The 18258-nt window shown below is 35.1% G+C and overlaps 1 protein-coding gene across 1 annotated transcript in view; it reads right to left on the bottom strand.

The window, feature by feature from the left end:
- Window positions 1-534: 534 nt before the first annotated feature.
- The window catches only part of immp1l (inner mitochondrial membrane peptidase subunit 1), a 30446-nt gene continuing 12722 nt past the window's right edge, over window positions 535-18258 (bottom strand). Inside the window, exons 2-6 of the mRNA XM_056462719.1 lie at window positions 14165-14298; window positions 13940-14028; window positions 13743-13869; window positions 1155-1265; window positions 535-673 (exon numbers count right to left, since the gene is read on the bottom strand). Of these exons, the coding sequence (XP_056318694.1) occupies window positions 611-673; window positions 1155-1265; window positions 13743-13869; window positions 13940-14028; window positions 14165-14269 (495 nt within the window). The 5' untranslated portion in view covers window positions 14270-14298 and the 3' untranslated portion in view covers window positions 535-610. The remainder of the gene's footprint in view (window positions 674-1154; window positions 1266-13742; window positions 13870-13939; window positions 14029-14164; window positions 14299-18258) is intronic.

Genomic DNA, 18258 nt, shown 5'->3' with positions numbered 1-18258 from the left:
CTGGAGGTTTCTAGTATACCTAGAAAGACCTTGATTAGCTGGTTCAGGTGAGTTTAATTGGGGTTGGAACTAAAACATGTAGGACACCGGCCCTCCAGGACCGAGTATGGGCACCCCTGTGCTATACAAATAAGCTTGAATTGAATTGAAAAACAGTCTGGATAAGCCAAAAATGCATTTTGATGAGTCAAAATAATTTCATTTTTTAATTTTATTCATTTTTCATTTCATTATTTCATTCATTATTTCATTTCATAGTAAAGATCATATTCCATGAATAAATTTAGTAAATTTCCTAATGTAAATATATCGAAAATAAATTTTTGATTCATAATACGCATTGCCAAGCACGTTATTTAGACAGCTTTAAATGTGTTTTTCTCAATATGTACATTTTGTTTTGAACCCAACTCCAGAATTTCAAATAGTTATATTACAATCGTACGTCAATGGAAAGCTTATATATTCAGCTTTCCGATTATGTAAAATCACAATTTTCAAAAAATGTACCCACTGATTGCAATGAAACAGACATGGAGTATAAATACGCATTTATTTTAAAACACTGGAAAAATATAATTTACATCAGCTATACATGGGCAGAGCTTCTTCATAAAATGCGTCCATCGTTAGGACTCTCAGCCAATACACCAAAACTCTGCGGCGGCCACAACTGCAAAATAAAAACAAACGAGAAATAATTCCTTAGCAATTTCAGTTACATTTGAATATAAAACGTTAAACGATAATACTATATAAAATCAATAATACCACTTTATAATATTTGTAAAACTTGCAATAAACTGAAGAAAGCACATCTAATCTGTATGAAACCAAGCAAGATCCTACACCCCCATATATGATTTGCTTTTGACTTTCCAATAAAGGCTGACAGAAGGTGAGGAGACCCGTTTCCAGGGTCACGAACACATGATGTTGCGCCAGCCGACAGCTAACAACGGTTTCAAATGAAGACGGCGCCCAGGTCTTGAGCTACTCACTAGATAACCATAGTCTGAAAAGCATCATTTCTTGATTAAGGAAAAAAAAAACTCACAACATTAAAAAAGGGGAAACAGCTCAAACTGAAAATGCCCGCGTTTTGGCCTCTGGGGAAGCGTATAGGTCAAGAAACCAGACTGTATCCTCATTACCTTTAAGCAAACACGTCCTCGGATCAAGGCATAGGGAATTGGGCCATAGCTTCGGGAATCTGTGGAATTCCGAAGGTTATCGCCTTCCAGCCACACGTGCCCTCTTGGTACCTAGATTACAGTGCAAAATGTTAAAAACCATCACACTAACTGCAGAAAATGAATATGATTTAATATAGTTCTAGATTTGACACTCCAGAGTTAAAATTTTAAATTAAAGAGGACCTATTGTGCCCCTTTATGCAATATGTAACATAAGTCTCTGATATCCCAAGAGTGTGCATGAGAAGTTTCAGCTCAAAATTATCCACAAACAATTTTTTGAAACTGCCCCTCTTAGGCTTGAATCCAAATTGTGCCGTTTTGTTGAGTTTTGCTTTAAATTTAATTTCAAAATTGTCTCTTTATTAACGGTTTGCCTAAATTCTGTTAAATCTGCCAGATTCAACTTTATGCAGATGATACTGTTATTTATTTTTCCCATTCTGATATTTCATATATTCAATCTTCTTTGCAGTTAGACTTTAACTCAAGAATGGTTTAATAAAAACAAACTTGTATTAAATAAAAATAAGTCTTGTAGTATGATGTACTTAAAAAAAACCTTAACGATTTCATTCGGTAGACATAAATATTAGTTTGATGATGGGTCACAATTGTCTGATGTTGATGAATTTATAGGTCTTTGGCTCAATACTGAACTGTTCTTTAAACCCCATATTGATTTTACAATTTTAAAGTCATATCAGTGCTTAGATTCTCTTTATTGTTCTATTAACTGTTTTTCATTTCAACTGAGAAAAAATATGTATTTCTCAATTAATTTTCCCTTTTATGCTGATATTATTTATAACAATACCTCTGATATTAATTTAAAACCTTTAAATAATGTCTTTAATTCTCTATGTAGGTTTGTTTTAAAATGTCCCTATAAAATCCATCATTGCATATTATATGAATCTCTTGGTTTGCTTCAATCTGTTCCGCAGCCAATATCATTGGTATTTGTTTCTTTTTAAGCATGTTTATTTTAGTTTCCCCTCTATTTTTAAGCATTTTTTGTTCCATTTACCTCTTCATATTCTCTTCGACATGCACAACAGAATTACTTTTTTGTTCCAAGAATTACAACAGAAAATGGCCGTAGGTCCTTTCAATACAAAGCTCCTTTTGACTGGAACAATCTTCCTCCTTTTTTTTAGATCAATTAAAACATTTAGTTTTCTCAGGACTAATTTATTTTCTTTTTTGGAAACAATTTTGTAAATGTTATTAATATTGGTTCCAATTTAAATGCTAATTATTTATCTGGATATCAAATTGTTTGTACTTTTGGATGTCTTTGTTTGCTTAGGCTTTAGACTGTGGAAAGTGTTTCAGGTGAAGGTTGCTGCTTGTTTGTTAGTTTGTTTTGTTAGCTGTATGTTCGTTATGAGGTGATGTACTCTGTTTGATTTATGTACTTCTTAGGTACCCCCACGAAAATGAGATTGTTCATCTTAAGGGGCTATCCCATTCAATAAATTCAAATGAGATAGTGACTCAGCCCTCTTTTCAAAAGGAGGTGGGGATATAAATGCCTCTGTATCAGCATAGTGGCAGATTCAAAACACCATGGTATCTTTGTGAAAAACTGATTCAATTGGTCATTTGTGCATCCTGAATATTTGTTTATATTATACAGTGGTCCCTCATTTATCACAGTAGTTACATTCTAAAAAATAACCCGCAATAGGCGAAATCTGTGAAGTAGACAGCTTTATATTTTACCATTATTATAGATGTTTTAAGACTGTAAAACCCCTCACTACACACTTTATACACATTTTTCAGACAGGTATTAAAATTTTTACACTTTTCTCTCTTGTTTAAACACTTTCAAAGTTCAAACTTTCATGGAAAAATAAGTCCAGTAGTATAGAATGAAAGATCAAATCCTGTTGTTAGGCACAAACATGCATCCAATATTGGCATCCAGCGTAATAATTCTTTTTCCTGCAGTTACTGATCCACAAAGCGAAAGCATACTATGTATAAGAGATAAATAAAAGACTGTCGTATAACATGAATAATTAACATTTGAGATGTAATATTCCAATGAATTGCCATAGAATATTTCTTATTTCACATAGAAGACAGATGAGTTAATACGTCACACTGTAAATGTATGGTAAAACAACTGGCAGCTGTGGTTGCCAGAATTGTACTGTTAAAAAAACATACATTAGAAACTGTAAAAAGAGAATCTACATTTTACAGTAAACTACCGTATTTAATTTACTAAGTGTTAATACACCAATATTTTGTAGTACTAAAATGTATACTATTTCCTTTTTGTTACACAGACAAAAACACAACCATAAGCATGTGGTAATGAGAAAGTCGTATAATGACCCAAATGCTCATCACAAACAGCTTATACACAAACAGAGAAACAAACTAATAATTAAAAGGCGCTCTGTGTCTTTCACACAACAGCTCATAATGGTAGCACACATGACACTAAAATAATGCAATTTTAAGTAAAACTCTTATAGACATCGCTGATGAGGAACCATCCCTCAGCGGTGGAAACCAGGGATGAAGTGTCATAAAATTGAAGTGTTCTAGGAAAACAGTTTATGGTTATTTACTGTATAGGTTTAGGAAACTTGATATTGTTAACCAGATTACACCGGGGAAAATGCAGGGTTACACACAAATTGATTGTTAACTTAAATTTCAAGGAAAAATATCATAACAAGATTATAAATAAGTAGTTTAAACAAGCAGCAAAAATCTATTTTTGAGTGTACACTAAAAAAATGCTGGGTCCCACAAAATTCCTTCACATTGTCCCAACACGAATATTGCTTTTTTTAAACATTAAGTGGATTGAACATAAAACAACTAAGTTGTCCCCCCAAAAACTCAAGAATTGTGATGTTTCAGCTCATTTTAGTTTGAACAAGCAGCACAAATCATTTGAGTGTATGTATTTTTATTGTACCTTTTTATACTGTTAAAATCACAGCCATTTTTTATAGTGCAATAAAAAAAATCAAAAGTGGCTTCCAGAAATCAAATACTCTTACTGATTAATCAAACAGTTGCAACAACAATATCTTTTTTATTTAACCAAATAAAAAAACAAAACAAAAAAAACATTGGGATCAAGATCCCATTTACAAGGGTGACCTGGCCAGGAGGTCTGCAGCACACGACTTATGGGAAAAAAAACGACAACCACCCCAAAAAGAAACACCAAGAAGAGCCTTGTAGACCAGGGTCGTTCATTGGGTGTACCTTCTCACATTCAGAAAAGGCCACTCAGCTTTGGCATATAGTTCAAAATGGTGAGTTGGTCTACACAGCCTTTAACAAACCTCAGAGTTCTACGATAAACAGAGTTTAAAGGCTGAAGACATTTGGTTGAGAATTTCATAAAACATCACCATAGTCAAGCATGAAAATGTTGCAGGCACCAAATGTTTGTGAGCTTTAAGAGAAAAGCAGGATCCATTTGGATGGTAAAACCCAAGCTTAACTCTTAATTTGCGAACCAAATTTGCTATGTGTGCTTTGGAGGAAAGCTCATGATCAAGTAAAAAATACTTCTAGCAGGACACTACATTTATTTGGTCACCTTGGGCAGTGGTATTTAATGGTTGGTTCTGCAAAGGGGTGGAAAGATTTGTAAAAATAATTCATGTAGATTTATCTACTTTTAAAACCACTTTTTGGTTTTACAAAAGATTGTAACAGAAGCTTCTCCCAGGATTATAGGATAAAGTAGTATTTCATAACAGTGAGAAAGTTCACATGACTTAACTGCTCATCTCAGATGGAATGGGATCATTTTTACTGACCGCTGAGGCCTCACACCCCCCCACCGCCTTTATCCTCTCGGTGAGGGGTGAAGCCACGCCCCCATGAGCTGCTCCATGGGTCTGGACCACGGACAGACCTGCCAGGCTGAGCCGGCAACCGAGCGAAGCCTGATCCACACTGACATCAATTAGGAATAATCTCATCACACAGGGAGAGTGGGGCTGTCAAGCCCCTAATTAAGTCCCCCTCCACCCCCTCTATATGTGAGGCGAGGGCGAACAACACATCACGTTGTCATTATAAACACAACAGTATGGAGACGCCACTTTGACACAGACCAAACTTTTAGAATGTTTAGGTTTGTTTTTTCTCGCGTCACACCAATGGAATTCTACAAAATTCCGAATAATTAATATTAAGAATTGCATGGAATGTTTTTGGAATTGACGTCCTGTATACCCGGTCACTCTCTGGTATCAATGTTTAAAAACATGAACTACACTGTAAAAATGTTGGGTTCCATGCAATCGATTTGGGTTGCGACAACATGATGAAATTAAGTTAGCTTGTTTGTTTTTACAAATTTAACTCTTGTGCACTGTTCAAATACCCTTTTTTATGTTACACTAAATTAAACTTCTGTAAAAAATGCATCAGATAATTTATTTCCATAAATCTGTTAATCAACCTCCTGATCAAAACTACTAATGCTTTTAAAAATTACAGGATTTTAACTCTTTAATTGCCAAGTTCACAAATGAAGTCACTGATTGGGTGAAAAATAAACACACAAAATGACGTATTTTCAATATAAATAGTAATAGTGTACTGGATTTTATCACAGTCTTGGATATGTGAATGATAAGTGACAACATTGGCTTTGTCGCATTGTTAGATTTAATTTTTTTTCTCTCTAATTTACTGTTGGTGGCTGTTTTTGCCCCATTGACTTCCATTAAAGCCACATTTGATGGTGCATAAACACACAGTCTTTGTTTTTATTTACTCCATGTAGTTCTGAGAGCAGAGATGCATATTTTGATTTTCTCAGACACATCTAGGCAAGTGCGTAAAGATCACTCTCACACACTCACAGACACGCATACACACACTTTAATTTGGTGTTATACTACATGAAAAACTTTTTTTTTTGCACAGGCCTATCTAAAGGGTTAAAGCTGCCAACTGATGATCAACAGTAAAAATGATCAATTTTACCTCTTCCCAACAGGGAAAACCACCATCAATCAACAATGCATGATTTTATAGTGTCATGGTTTTGTAATCAAACACATTTGGTTGTAATGGAAGTCAATGGGGCAAAAACAGCTACCAACAGTACATTTAGGGAGAAAAAATGAAAATCAATCAAAAACAATACATCAAAGGCAATGTTGTTTCACATGTCCAAGACTTTGCTGAAAGTAAAAAAAATCTAGTCCACAATTTGTTTTTATATTGAAAATACGTCATTTCGTGTGGGTTTTTTTTCACCAAATTAGTGACATCATTTCTGAATTTGTCAATTAAATCCTGTTGTTTTCTAAACAATTTAGTAGTTTTGATCAGGACTGAAAATATGTGGCAAAATAAGTTGTCACCAAAAGTCATTCTGCTAGCTAAAACAAAGAAAAAGTTATGGCCAAATTAAGACTCAAAATGACCCCAGAGTGGCTAAACCATTCCCAACAGTACATAAGGGTTAATTGGATTTAACGTAAAACAATTAAGTTGTCCCAAAAAACCTTCAAGAATTGCATTTCAGCTCATTTTAAATACAGTTGAGGTCAGAATTATTAGCCCCCCTGTTTATTTTTTGCCCAATTTCTGTTTAACTAAGAGAAGATTTTTTCCACACATTTCTAAACATAATAGTTTTAATAACTCATTTCTAATAACTGATTTATTTTATCTTTGCCATGAAGACAGCAAATAATATTTTACTAGATATTTTTAAGACACTTTTATACAGCTTAAAGTGACATTTAAAGGCTTAACTAGGTTAATTAGGTTAACTAGGCAGGTTAGGGTAATTAGGCAAGTTATTGTATAACGATGGTTTGTTCTGTAGACTATTGAAAAAAATAAATAGTTTTAAGGGGCAAATAATTTTGACCTTTTAAAATGGTTTTTAAAAAATTAAAAACTGCTTTTATTCTAGCCGAAATCAAACAAATAAGACTTTCTCCAGAAGAAAAAATATTATCAGACATACTGTGAAAATTTCCTTGCTCTATTAAACATCATTTGGGAAATATTAAATAAATAAAAATAAAGGGGGGCTAATAATTCTGACTTCAACTCTACGTACTTTGAACAAACAGCACACATAATTTTTTTAATGTACAAAACGATTTATTGACCTTCAATAATGTAAACAAATGCATCACTGACGAGTGCTAAAAGAAAAGTGATTTTAAACATTTGTCAGCATGCAGTCGTCCTGCAGTCGACTCTCATTAGCATGGAAACATATGTTTGATCCCATCCACATGAAATCTCAGGCCATCGTCATCTGCTGATCAGGAGCGAAGCTTTTGTCCTGTCTGTCAGCCAAGCATAGGAGAAAAATCACACCATACTGTGACCAGACACAAATCTGGACAATCCGGCGGTCCATCTTACAAACAGGAGGCATGTTAGAAACATATTACCGCTACTAATGTTTAACATAATAGATTCTGTATCTTGACGACGGCCCCATTTACACCTGGTGTTAACCCTTTATAGGGCACGCAATGAAATACTCATCTGGAGTAAAGCTGGAGGTTATTACAAGACTTTAAAAATAGGTCAATAAATAATTATATTGTTTTCAATATCAATGAAGTTACTTCCCCGATAAAGTACTAAGATGCATTTATCTATCTGTTCACAAGTGGATGAAGCTGAATACAAGTGTAAACCGGATAACTCTTTTGAGAACAGAGTAGTTTCTGGGTTTTAGGACTCGCTACAGCACCACTCTGCTGAAAATTACTATAGATTCTCTCCCGTTTATACTGCCTTATACTGTCTTACCCATAAAACATGTTGTGGTTTGGAGACATGAAGTGAAAAACAGCTGCACAACACACCCAAATCAGCCACTAATCTTTGACTGGCAAATCCTTAACTTTCCCAAAGGCATTTTATACACAGGAACAAAGTGATCCTTCCTGTCATACTGAAGGAAGTAATTAATATTACTTGCCGACAGATTTGCTTCACTAATCTGTTTATACACTTGCATTCCTAGATGCCACAAAAGGTGCGCTCACCACTGGCAAGATATGGGTTTGATTAAAATGAACTCCCTTGTGACTTCTGTGTTTGAGTTCATCAGAAGAAGTGCGAACACTGCCATTTGAACTGTGGTTTACATCAAACAAGCAAACAGAAACAGCTAAAAAAAATCATCTCTGGCCATCTAAGGACAAAGGTGCAGTTTACACTAGTCCCAATTAGTTTTAAAATGGCGTTTTAGAATGAAAACGCTCCTTATCCAGACTGGTGCTTTTACTGGGTTTTAGAAAAATGATCTCTGCCGATACTATACAGCAAGGGTGCCCAAGCTTTTCTTATAAAGGGCCTAAAACCAAACTTGATTGAGGCTAGTGGGCTGAAGGTAAATATATTTGCCATGGGTAATTTCCTAATTTATTTAATAATATTTAACAAAATAAATAACTAGAAAACATCGCTTTATATTAACGAACACATTTTATTTCCATTTTATTATGAACTTGTTACAGCAAAAACACAAAATATATTATTATTATTATATATATATATATATATATATTATATATGATAGTGTTATTATGCTGTGCTTCTATTTTTGGTGTGACTTTTTAACACTCTGTAAGGGATCTACACATGAAAAATAGCCATTCTTGGCTAATTCTGAGACATTTTACAATAATGTTTATTAACGTGCATTGACCCTGTAAACAAATAAACTAAACAATCTAATTTATAACGGAATGGAGTTAGGCCTGGCTCCATAATAGAGCACATTTCTATTGACCCCAATGTCAAAATGGCCGACTTTATAGCAGAAAAAAAAGGTGTTTACAGCCTAGTACAAAAAAAAAAAGATTAATGTGTGTGTATATAGCTAATATTATAGCCTTCATGACAACTGTGAGAGGGATGAAGTTTTTTTATAACTCATCCGTTTCATTTATATTGAGTTAGATAAAGTCTGCATAATTAGGGACACCTCACCTCAGCTGATTCCGGCTGATTAGCCACTAAACTCAGCATATACATCATAATTTTGTTTTGTTTTATGTGGCTTTACACAGTCAATTGCCTTTTGGAATTACTTCTTTTAATTGTGAGATAATATGGCATGCTGTGTGCTCTTAATAGTGCTCACAAACCATTATAGTGGCCTCCATTTCCCAGGTCAGTGAAATTCTTATTTACATATTTACTATATCTATAAATTATTTGTTTTATTTAAGATCATTTATAATTTTCTTTAGAACTGTAATGCACTCCAGAATCTGACAGATTGATTAGCTGTAGACTATAGAGCAGTCATCTGGAGTCGAGTACGTTTACATGGACACCAATAATTCGATTATAATGCAATTATGACAATACTCTGATTAAGAGTCTACCATGTAAACAGCGATTTTTATTTTATTTATTTTTTATTATTATTATTTTTTTATTAATTTAATCCGATTAAGGTTATAATCGAACTAAAGAGAAACAGAATTAACACATGTGGAGTATGCCGATTTTATTCACGTTATTGAAGTGCAGTACAGACATGTAAACACCTTAATCAAACTATTACCGTCATGTAGGACTTTTTTTGTGACAGAATAGTCCACACAGGCACACACGTGGCTGTTTGACACTCTCTGCACCTACCGAGTCAGTGCAGTACACAGACACCTGCATCGTAAAATGCATTTTTTATTCTTCCATTCAGCATGTGGTATGAACTTCTATTAAAACAACACTCTTTCAGCAGTTTGTAGTTGCATCCAATATCTCGTTTGTCACAGGGGGCATGCATGAAATGTTCCTGAATAATAGTGAAAGTGCCAAACTGCAGTTAAAGTCTACAAATCAAAAATGAAACGCTTGAAATTACATGAAACTCCAGAGGAAATGCGGATAGCGTGGTGACGAGATGACATTAATCGAATTATGTGCTATAACATGTAAAACGGGATCATGAAAGGAACGTTCAAAACGCAACTCATGTAAACACCTTAATCTTTTTATTGTCTTAATTAGATTAGAGAAAATAATTCAATTACTGATGTCCATGTAAACGTAGACACTGTCATACAGTGTTATGCCTGGATTTCATAAGCAGCCTTGCATTTACTAACAAAGACTATATTTGAAGTATTTGGAAATAATTTCCTCCTGTAGAAAAACGTCATAAGAATAATGTTTAGTTGCTCAATGTATTACAACAGTGTTTTTAAAAGACTAAACACTTTATTGAAATAGTGTACAACCAAGCACAAGTGGTCAGAACACAAACGAGTCGCAGGTAATGAAGTATTAAGCGTTTCTCCCAAAGAAAAGCCGTCTAAGCAATATGCTAGCAGGCATCTGTAGCTCCGCTCACGCTCCGCCTCTTTGCCCTTTTTTGGGTACCCCGGGTTGTTGCGATGACACACAAACAAAATTGTGACGGTTGGCCACACCCACTTGTAGCTTCATTTGCCCTCTTCAGAAACCCATAGAGGACGTCATATATTCACCTTATTCTCCGCGTACGAGTGGGCGCAGCCATTTGAATCATTTTGGCTCGAGACTTCCGGTCTCATTCACTTCTATTCTTTTTTAGATGTTAAAAACAGCTCGTTTTGCTGCTTGGTGTTGCAAACTGATATTTTCTTATTGTAATACTCTACTTTGTCTGCATTGTCAAGCAAACACTTGTTTGTAGAGTAAGTAGTTTGACCATTTTCTGCCGTTTATCATTCCCAGTCATTTCTCCCATAGGCAGCTGGATCGGAAATTCTAAAACAATAGCAAAAAGGTGCGCACTTCCGCATTGAAGAATAAGGTCAATACTACGTCCATATTTTTTAGTCTATGGTTTCCAAACTAAAACTAGCACTGCGTCCCAATTTGACTACTTATATTACATCCTAAAAGTATGTATTTGATACATAGTTTTACAAAAAAAGTAGATATTTTTGAATGTGTAACAGAAAAGTATGCAAGCTTGGGGACAAACTACTTCCTCTTTAATGGACCGTTGAGTTGCTTCATTACATGCCATATCAATCATCTTGTTGCATCATCCATATTTCTTTCATATTTAATTTCCTACCATATTGAAGAAGCAGCAGCAGGTCAATCTGCCATTCACAGCTCTTCTTTTGTGTTCAACCAAAGAAAGAAAGGGTTATAACCACTGGAAGTGAGTAAATAGTGATTCAATTTTCATTTTTGGGTGAACTATCCCTTTAATTTTAACTAGTATTGAAACGTTAACAATTCTGGTTCCTTTTTCAGTGGAGGGTTTGTATTTCTTTACCTTAAATGACTCCGGTGAAAGGCCTTTCTTTCTCTCCTTTCTCTTCATCACTTGCTCTACTCATCTGGCACTAACACTAACAGCTTCGGGACAAATTACAGGCCAGAACCACACACAGTCCAGGTGAAAAAAAAAGTGATACAATAAAAGCTATTTCAGTGACAGGGTGGCTCTGCTCTTTTTGGACCAATAATATCTGAGAATAAAGCATTCATTGTTGCCAAAAGGTAAATTTTTTACCCAACGGAGAAGAATGGATGTACAATTCAAATGCATTAAGACTAAATGCAATGGTTAAACAACAAAACAAAACAAAAAACATCACTTCAAACAATGATGCAAAATCCTATTCAGGGCATATCTATTTTCTCTGATGGCCATATTTTCAACACTTATGAGCAGCTAATGTTGTATATCTAAGACCAAATCCTATCTACTTCTGAAATATATTTCAAAAATCTAATTTAAAGTGATAGTTCACCTTAAAAAAAACTGTCATGATTTACTCGTCTTCCAATGCTTCAAAAAGAGTTTGAATACAAAAAGAGATATTTTGAAAAATGTTGGAAGCCTGTAACCATTGACATCTATAGTAAAACAAACAACTACTGTACTTTTGATATTATACAGTTGGAGTCAAAATTATTATTATATTTTTCTTCAAATTCTGTTTAAGGGAAAGAAGTTTTTTTTTTTTCATCACGTTTCTAAACATAGTTTTAATAACTAATTTTATAACTCTAATTTTATAACTTTTTTTTTAATCTTCTTTGCATTATGACAGTACATCATATTTTACTAGATATATTTTTCAAGATACTAGTATTCAGCTTAGTGACATTTAAATAAACTAGGCTAACTAGACCAGTTTAAGTAATTAGGCAAGTTATTGTATAACGATGGTTTGTTCTGTAGACAATCCAGAAAAAATTAAATAAAAAAAAACTTTAATAATGCTTAAGGAGGCTAATAATGTTAACCTTAAAATGTTTTTTTATTTGTTTAAACTGATTTTTTTCTAACAGATTAAATAAGTAAGACTTTCTCCAGGTGAAAAAACATAGGAAAATATTAAGGAAAATAAAAATATTAGGAAATACTGTGAAAATTCGTCTCTGTTAAACATAATTTGGGAAATATTGGAAAAAGAAATAAAAGGGCTAATCATTTTAACTTCAACCGAACATTTAAACTTTTGTGTTGAAATGAAGAAAAAACTAAAGTGAATGATGAGTAAATGATGACAGATTTTTCAGTTTAGGGTGACCTTACCCATTAAATATTGCAAATCAGAAAAAAAATCTGACAACAAATGTTATTTCTTGTGATCAAGAACCAAAAAGGCTCATATTTAAAAGCCAGGACTAAGGCCCAATCCCAATTCTATTTTTGTTCCCCTACCTTTTCCCCTTGGCCCTTGAAACAGAGTGTGAAAAGGAAGGGCTTCAGATTTTACCTCTAAGAAATGGGACAGCACTACAACACCCACACAAGTCACTATATGTTATCACAATCTCTTACTTAAGATGAGAAAGACAATGGCGACTGCTGTAGTTATTCCAGTTGCATTATTTTTAGGTATTTATCTTCAGGAAATCACTGAAAGCAATGATATTATGTTATCATAATGATATAATGTGGCGATGAGATTGTAACCGTACTGTGCATTTACACCGTGGCCATATTCATCTATGTAAACACAACAAAGCTCATTCCCAGCCACTAGACTTTTCTGACAGGGTATTCGAGTGTCATTGAGTGACAGATGTTGTAAGGACTGCATAAGTATATAGTGGGACTGCTATTCAGCATTTTTTAATCGTTTTTATTTTAAAGAATGACTGTGTACACAAACGCCGTAAGATATGTATTAAAACAAATGCTTGTTAGTTGTAAAAATTCTTAATAATGCCAAAACTATATTAATTAGTGCATCTCCTGACTCACGTGTGCAGCTATGTTGCCGTTGTAGCTGGTGTATTGTGGGAAATTTTTGTACCCCTTGGTTTCGAGTGTGGTCCTGAAAAATCTCAGTCCTTCCCCTTAACTGTTCACCTTTACGCTAAAGAGAATTGGGACACCACTACCCCTTCATGTGAATGCACAAAACAAGGGGTAGAAGTAAGGCGAAGGGCTAAGGGGGAGAATTGGGATTGGGCCTACATTTCTCTATATTTTGACCCTTTCTCCCATTCATAGCATTCTAATCATAAAGTGTCTTCGTATGCATTGTATAAAGTTTGTGGATGATGTCAGGTGTGGTAGAAACTTACATAAGTGTGTGTTTTAAAGATGTCAGATGGTCCGCTGGTGCAGACTTTGTCTCCCTCCAGCCCGATTACTCTTTTACAAATGTTCATCTTGGGATTAGAAGGACTTTTGGCTATAATAATATCCCCTCTGAAAAAGCAAAACTAAATTAATGCACAGTATACTTGAAATACACTGAATTCAAATCGAGCACACTAACTTTTGTATGCGGTAGAGGTGGCGGCTTATTCGTTCAGAGAAAACCACATCATGGTTAGTGATGGTGGGCTCCATGGAAGGACCTGAACACTTTTAGACATAAATTGTTGTTAAAAAAAAAACATGATTTATGAATTTTGTTTTCCACTCAATGCCAAAATGCTTTGACCAAACACAACCCCCCCCCCACCCCCCCAAAAAAAAAAAAAAAAAAAAACAAACTTACCGACACAAATTCACCAACATATTCAAAGGCGCAGTGAGCGACGCAGCCATACTGGACGGTGTAGCCAACAAAGCTGATCGTCTTCACAAAGAAACCACGAAACATCCTGACGCTCTTAATGACACTCAGCAATTCTGCAATAAAAATAAAAGAGTCTAAATGTAATAATCAATCATTCTCAAACAATGCTGCTATTATCATACAGGTGATATTAAGCCTGTATGATATCCGATGATCAGGTTAATAATATTAAAGTGTGAGATTAAAACTAAGAATAATTTTTTAGTAAGAGTGACAGAAATTGATAGAAAATGTGAATTTCCTTGTTGATAGCTCCATCAAAAAAAAAAAAAAAGAAGTTATTTCATTGTGAACAATTCCTCCATGCATCCATTTGCTCTGCGCTTGTAATTTTCAATCAAATAACCATCAACTGCATAACAATTAAGCATATGAATATTTTTGTAAAAATATTTTCAAAAGTTTAATTCAAATAGCATACACCTTTAATTCACACATTTGAGTTATTGTGAAATAAAATTACTAAACGCATTATCAGTAAATTAAATAAATCTTAAACGAAGCAAAATATTAAAAAAGAGAAACTTAGTCCAAACTTAGGTGGTGTCACGGTGGCACAGTGTGTAGCACGATTGCCTCACAGCAAGAACGTTGCTGGTTCGAGCTGGGTCAGTTGGCATTTCAGTGTGGAGTTTGCATGTTCTCCCCGTGTTGGCGTGGGTTTCCTCCGGGTGCTCCGGTATCTCCCACAGTTTAAAGACATGTGCTATAGGTGAATTTGGTAAACTAAATTGTCCATAGTGTATGTGTGTGAATGAGTGTATGGGTGTTTCCCAGTGATGGGTAGCAGCTGGAAGGGAATTCTATGCGAAAAACATGTGCTGGATAAATTGGCGGTTTATTCCGCTGTGGCGACCCCAGATTAATAAAGGGACTGAGCTGAAAAGAAAATTAAAAATGAACTAATAAACTGAAAATATCTATCACTATTAAACAAAACCAAATAATCCTAACATAAAAAAGCTATAAATAGGTATATAACATCAAAACCTAATAAATGATAAAAGCACAACTTTTAAAACTACTAATAAACACAGTATAGTACATAAAATAACACTGGTTTATGATGTCTTAAAGACAACAGTAATAATAATACATTGAAAATAACATATAATAATTAATAACTAATCATTTAAATACAAATATCACTATGTTTTATGCATATGTTTTACATAGCTGATATACCCCTCCAGCTGCAATTTCATTCATTTTCTTTTCAGCTTAGTCCCTTTATTAATCTGGGGTCGCCACAGTGAAATGAACCGCCAACTCATCCAGCATATGTTTTACACAGTGGATGCCCCTCCAGCTCCAACCGGGAAACATCCATACACACTCATTCACACACACACTCATACACAACGGTCAATTTTAGCTTACCCAATTCATCTGTACAACATGTCTTTGGAAACCCACGTGAACACGGAGAACATGCAAACTCCACACAGAAATGCCAACTGACCCAGCCGAGGCTCGAACCAGCGACCTTCTTGCTATGCTACCCACTGCACCACCTAGCTGCAATTCAGTTTATTTAATACACCTACAGTATAGCGCATGTCTTGGACTGTGGGGGAAACAGGAGCTCCCAGAGGAAACCCCCGTCAACATGAGAAGAACATGCAAATTTCATAAAGAAATGCCAACTGACCCAGCCAGGCCTTGAACCATTGTCTGTGTCGCCCGGATAGTATATTAAAACAAAAATGCTGGTTTGTTATTTCTTAAAGACTTAAAAAATATGAATACATTTAAAACTAAAAGTAATCATAATAATCAATAATTAATAAACGAAAAATATCTAGCACTAATAGACCAAATAATCCAAACAAAAATGCTAAATATTAATTTTTATAGAACAAAAACTAATTAAAAAAAAGCACAACTGAACCTAAACAAAAATGAAAAAAGAGAATTAAAATTATGAATAAACACGATAGCACTGGTGCATGATGTCTTAAAGACACACAAACTATTAACATTAGCATTTTGATCATTAATTACTATCTACATTATCTACTTGAACATCATAACTCATTCATAACAAGTAGCACAACTCAACAGTCTCTGCTCCCCAATTCCAAAACAGAAATCTAAAATTAGCATGGAAATTCTCAATTGGAAATCTCACTCGGTGCCAACTAAAAACTGACGACACGGGCCTGTGCCAGGGGGTCGAAAGAGGGGTTTTAAACACTTTGTCACTGAGGTGGTGCTGGTGAGCAAATGCACCTCACACATTTAATGGCTAACGGTTAAAACTGTGAAACCAAAGTGATCATTAGAGATGGTGTTTCATTCTCAGGAGCCTCTACTTGCCATCAACAAGACACGAAGAGTGACCCCTGGGCGTCTGACCCAGTCTGAGACAACCCAATCTACACCTGTGGGAGCAGGTGACAGCGCTAGCAGGCACAGATTCATCTCCTCAAGCTGGAAAAAAAACAGTTACGATATGGCCATAGCAACAGAACACAAGGTCCTTTGTTTGTCCTCGCACCCCAGCACTTTAACTGATAAAACTGTGGTGCGTCGTCTGAATAAACAGTCCATCCTCTCTCAAACTATTGACTTTTCCTTGGCCATCAAGCTAGCAGGGAGCATAAGTCAATAAAGGTCATTTTTGGATGTTTGTACACATCCATGAATCCTCGCTTGGCAAAGAAACGCTTCCGTTTGCTGTATTTTGGGCTACTCATCAAGAAACTCTCTTAAAAAAAATCTAGCTCTTGTGCAATTAGAAAATTTATCTCCAAGTAGATAACACTGCTGGATATCCAATGAAGGAAAAACCATTCAATGACCAATGTTGGATTTGGACCACAAAATAATTAGAAACTCTTGTGCAAATCTTCAGAAAACCACGTCAGATGTACAATGACTTTTCTACAAAAAAAGAATCAGAAGAAACCCCGCCTGGCAGAGAAACGCTTCAGTTTGTTGTCTTTTAGGCCACATAACAAGAAATTCTAAAAAAAAAAAAAAAAAAAAGTCAAGATCTTTTTAGCATCAAGCGTGAGTGATTTACATGTTAAGTCAATGCAAAGATGCGAATAGACATCCTGTGGCGCTATTCGCACGAATGAAGCAGCGCGAATTGAATGTTTTGCATGTTTGACATGCTTAACGTACGAATTGCTTGAGTTTGAAAATCTAAACTTTAGCGTACCAATCAGGAGCTTGCTCTTGCAGGGGCGTGATTATGATGCAGCGCCTCATCAAACTGGGCTCGGCTCAGTCTGAAGCACTGCTGAAAGCCTCCATCATCCAGGTAAAATTTCTGGAGGAGTTGAAGAACTCACAGAGCTGGGTGGACTCAGACACAGCGCCGAACGAATCTATGCTGTTTTTCAGCATTCCTGAAGCACAGCTAATCTCTCGATTAAAAACCGTGTTAGCCATTTAGCAATGAAGCTAGTAATGAGTCACCAGTTAGACTTGTACAAGAAGGACAGTGGCAAACCTCTAGTGGATTTGTCATCTGAAATGTGCAACAAATCGTACCCGTAGCAATGTATTTTACTCTCCATTTTTGCAAAAATGTAGGCTGTGGCACGTATTTCCAATGATCCTGAGCTGGTCTTTTCTACTGCAATAAGGAAGGAAATGAGGAAACCTTGTTTGGCAGAAAAACCCTTAAAAGATGTGCCATTTGTTGGTATCTGTATTGATGGATAACATGAAATTCTTGCACAATTGGAAAACAAATGTTCAGAACGACAACATCACTAAAAAAAAAAAAAACTTTTCTCCTAAAACAAATTAGTATAAACCTTAAATATCTTTCCTATGTTGGCCTTTTGATTGCTATGTGACAAAGAACAAAAAATAAAATAAATAAATCGAGATCTCACACAGTTACGAGATGAATTTTCAGAAGGACAACCTCACTGGATGTCCAGTGAAGGATACAACTCAACCTTTCTTCTGAAACAAACCAGAGGAAACTTCGTTTGGCAGAGAAACCCATCAGTGAAGAGTCGTTTGCTGGTTCTTTCTGAATTTCTGAAAAT

Source organism: Danio aesculapii, chromosome 7 (genome assembly GCF_903798145.1).
Source record: "Danio aesculapii chromosome 7, fDanAes4.1, whole genome shotgun sequence".
Lineage (NCBI taxonomy): Eukaryota > Metazoa > Chordata > Actinopteri > Cypriniformes > Danionidae > Danio > Danio aesculapii.
The sequence above is the reverse complement of the archived record's forward strand: the minus strand, read 5'-3'. Positions and strand labels throughout refer to the sequence as shown.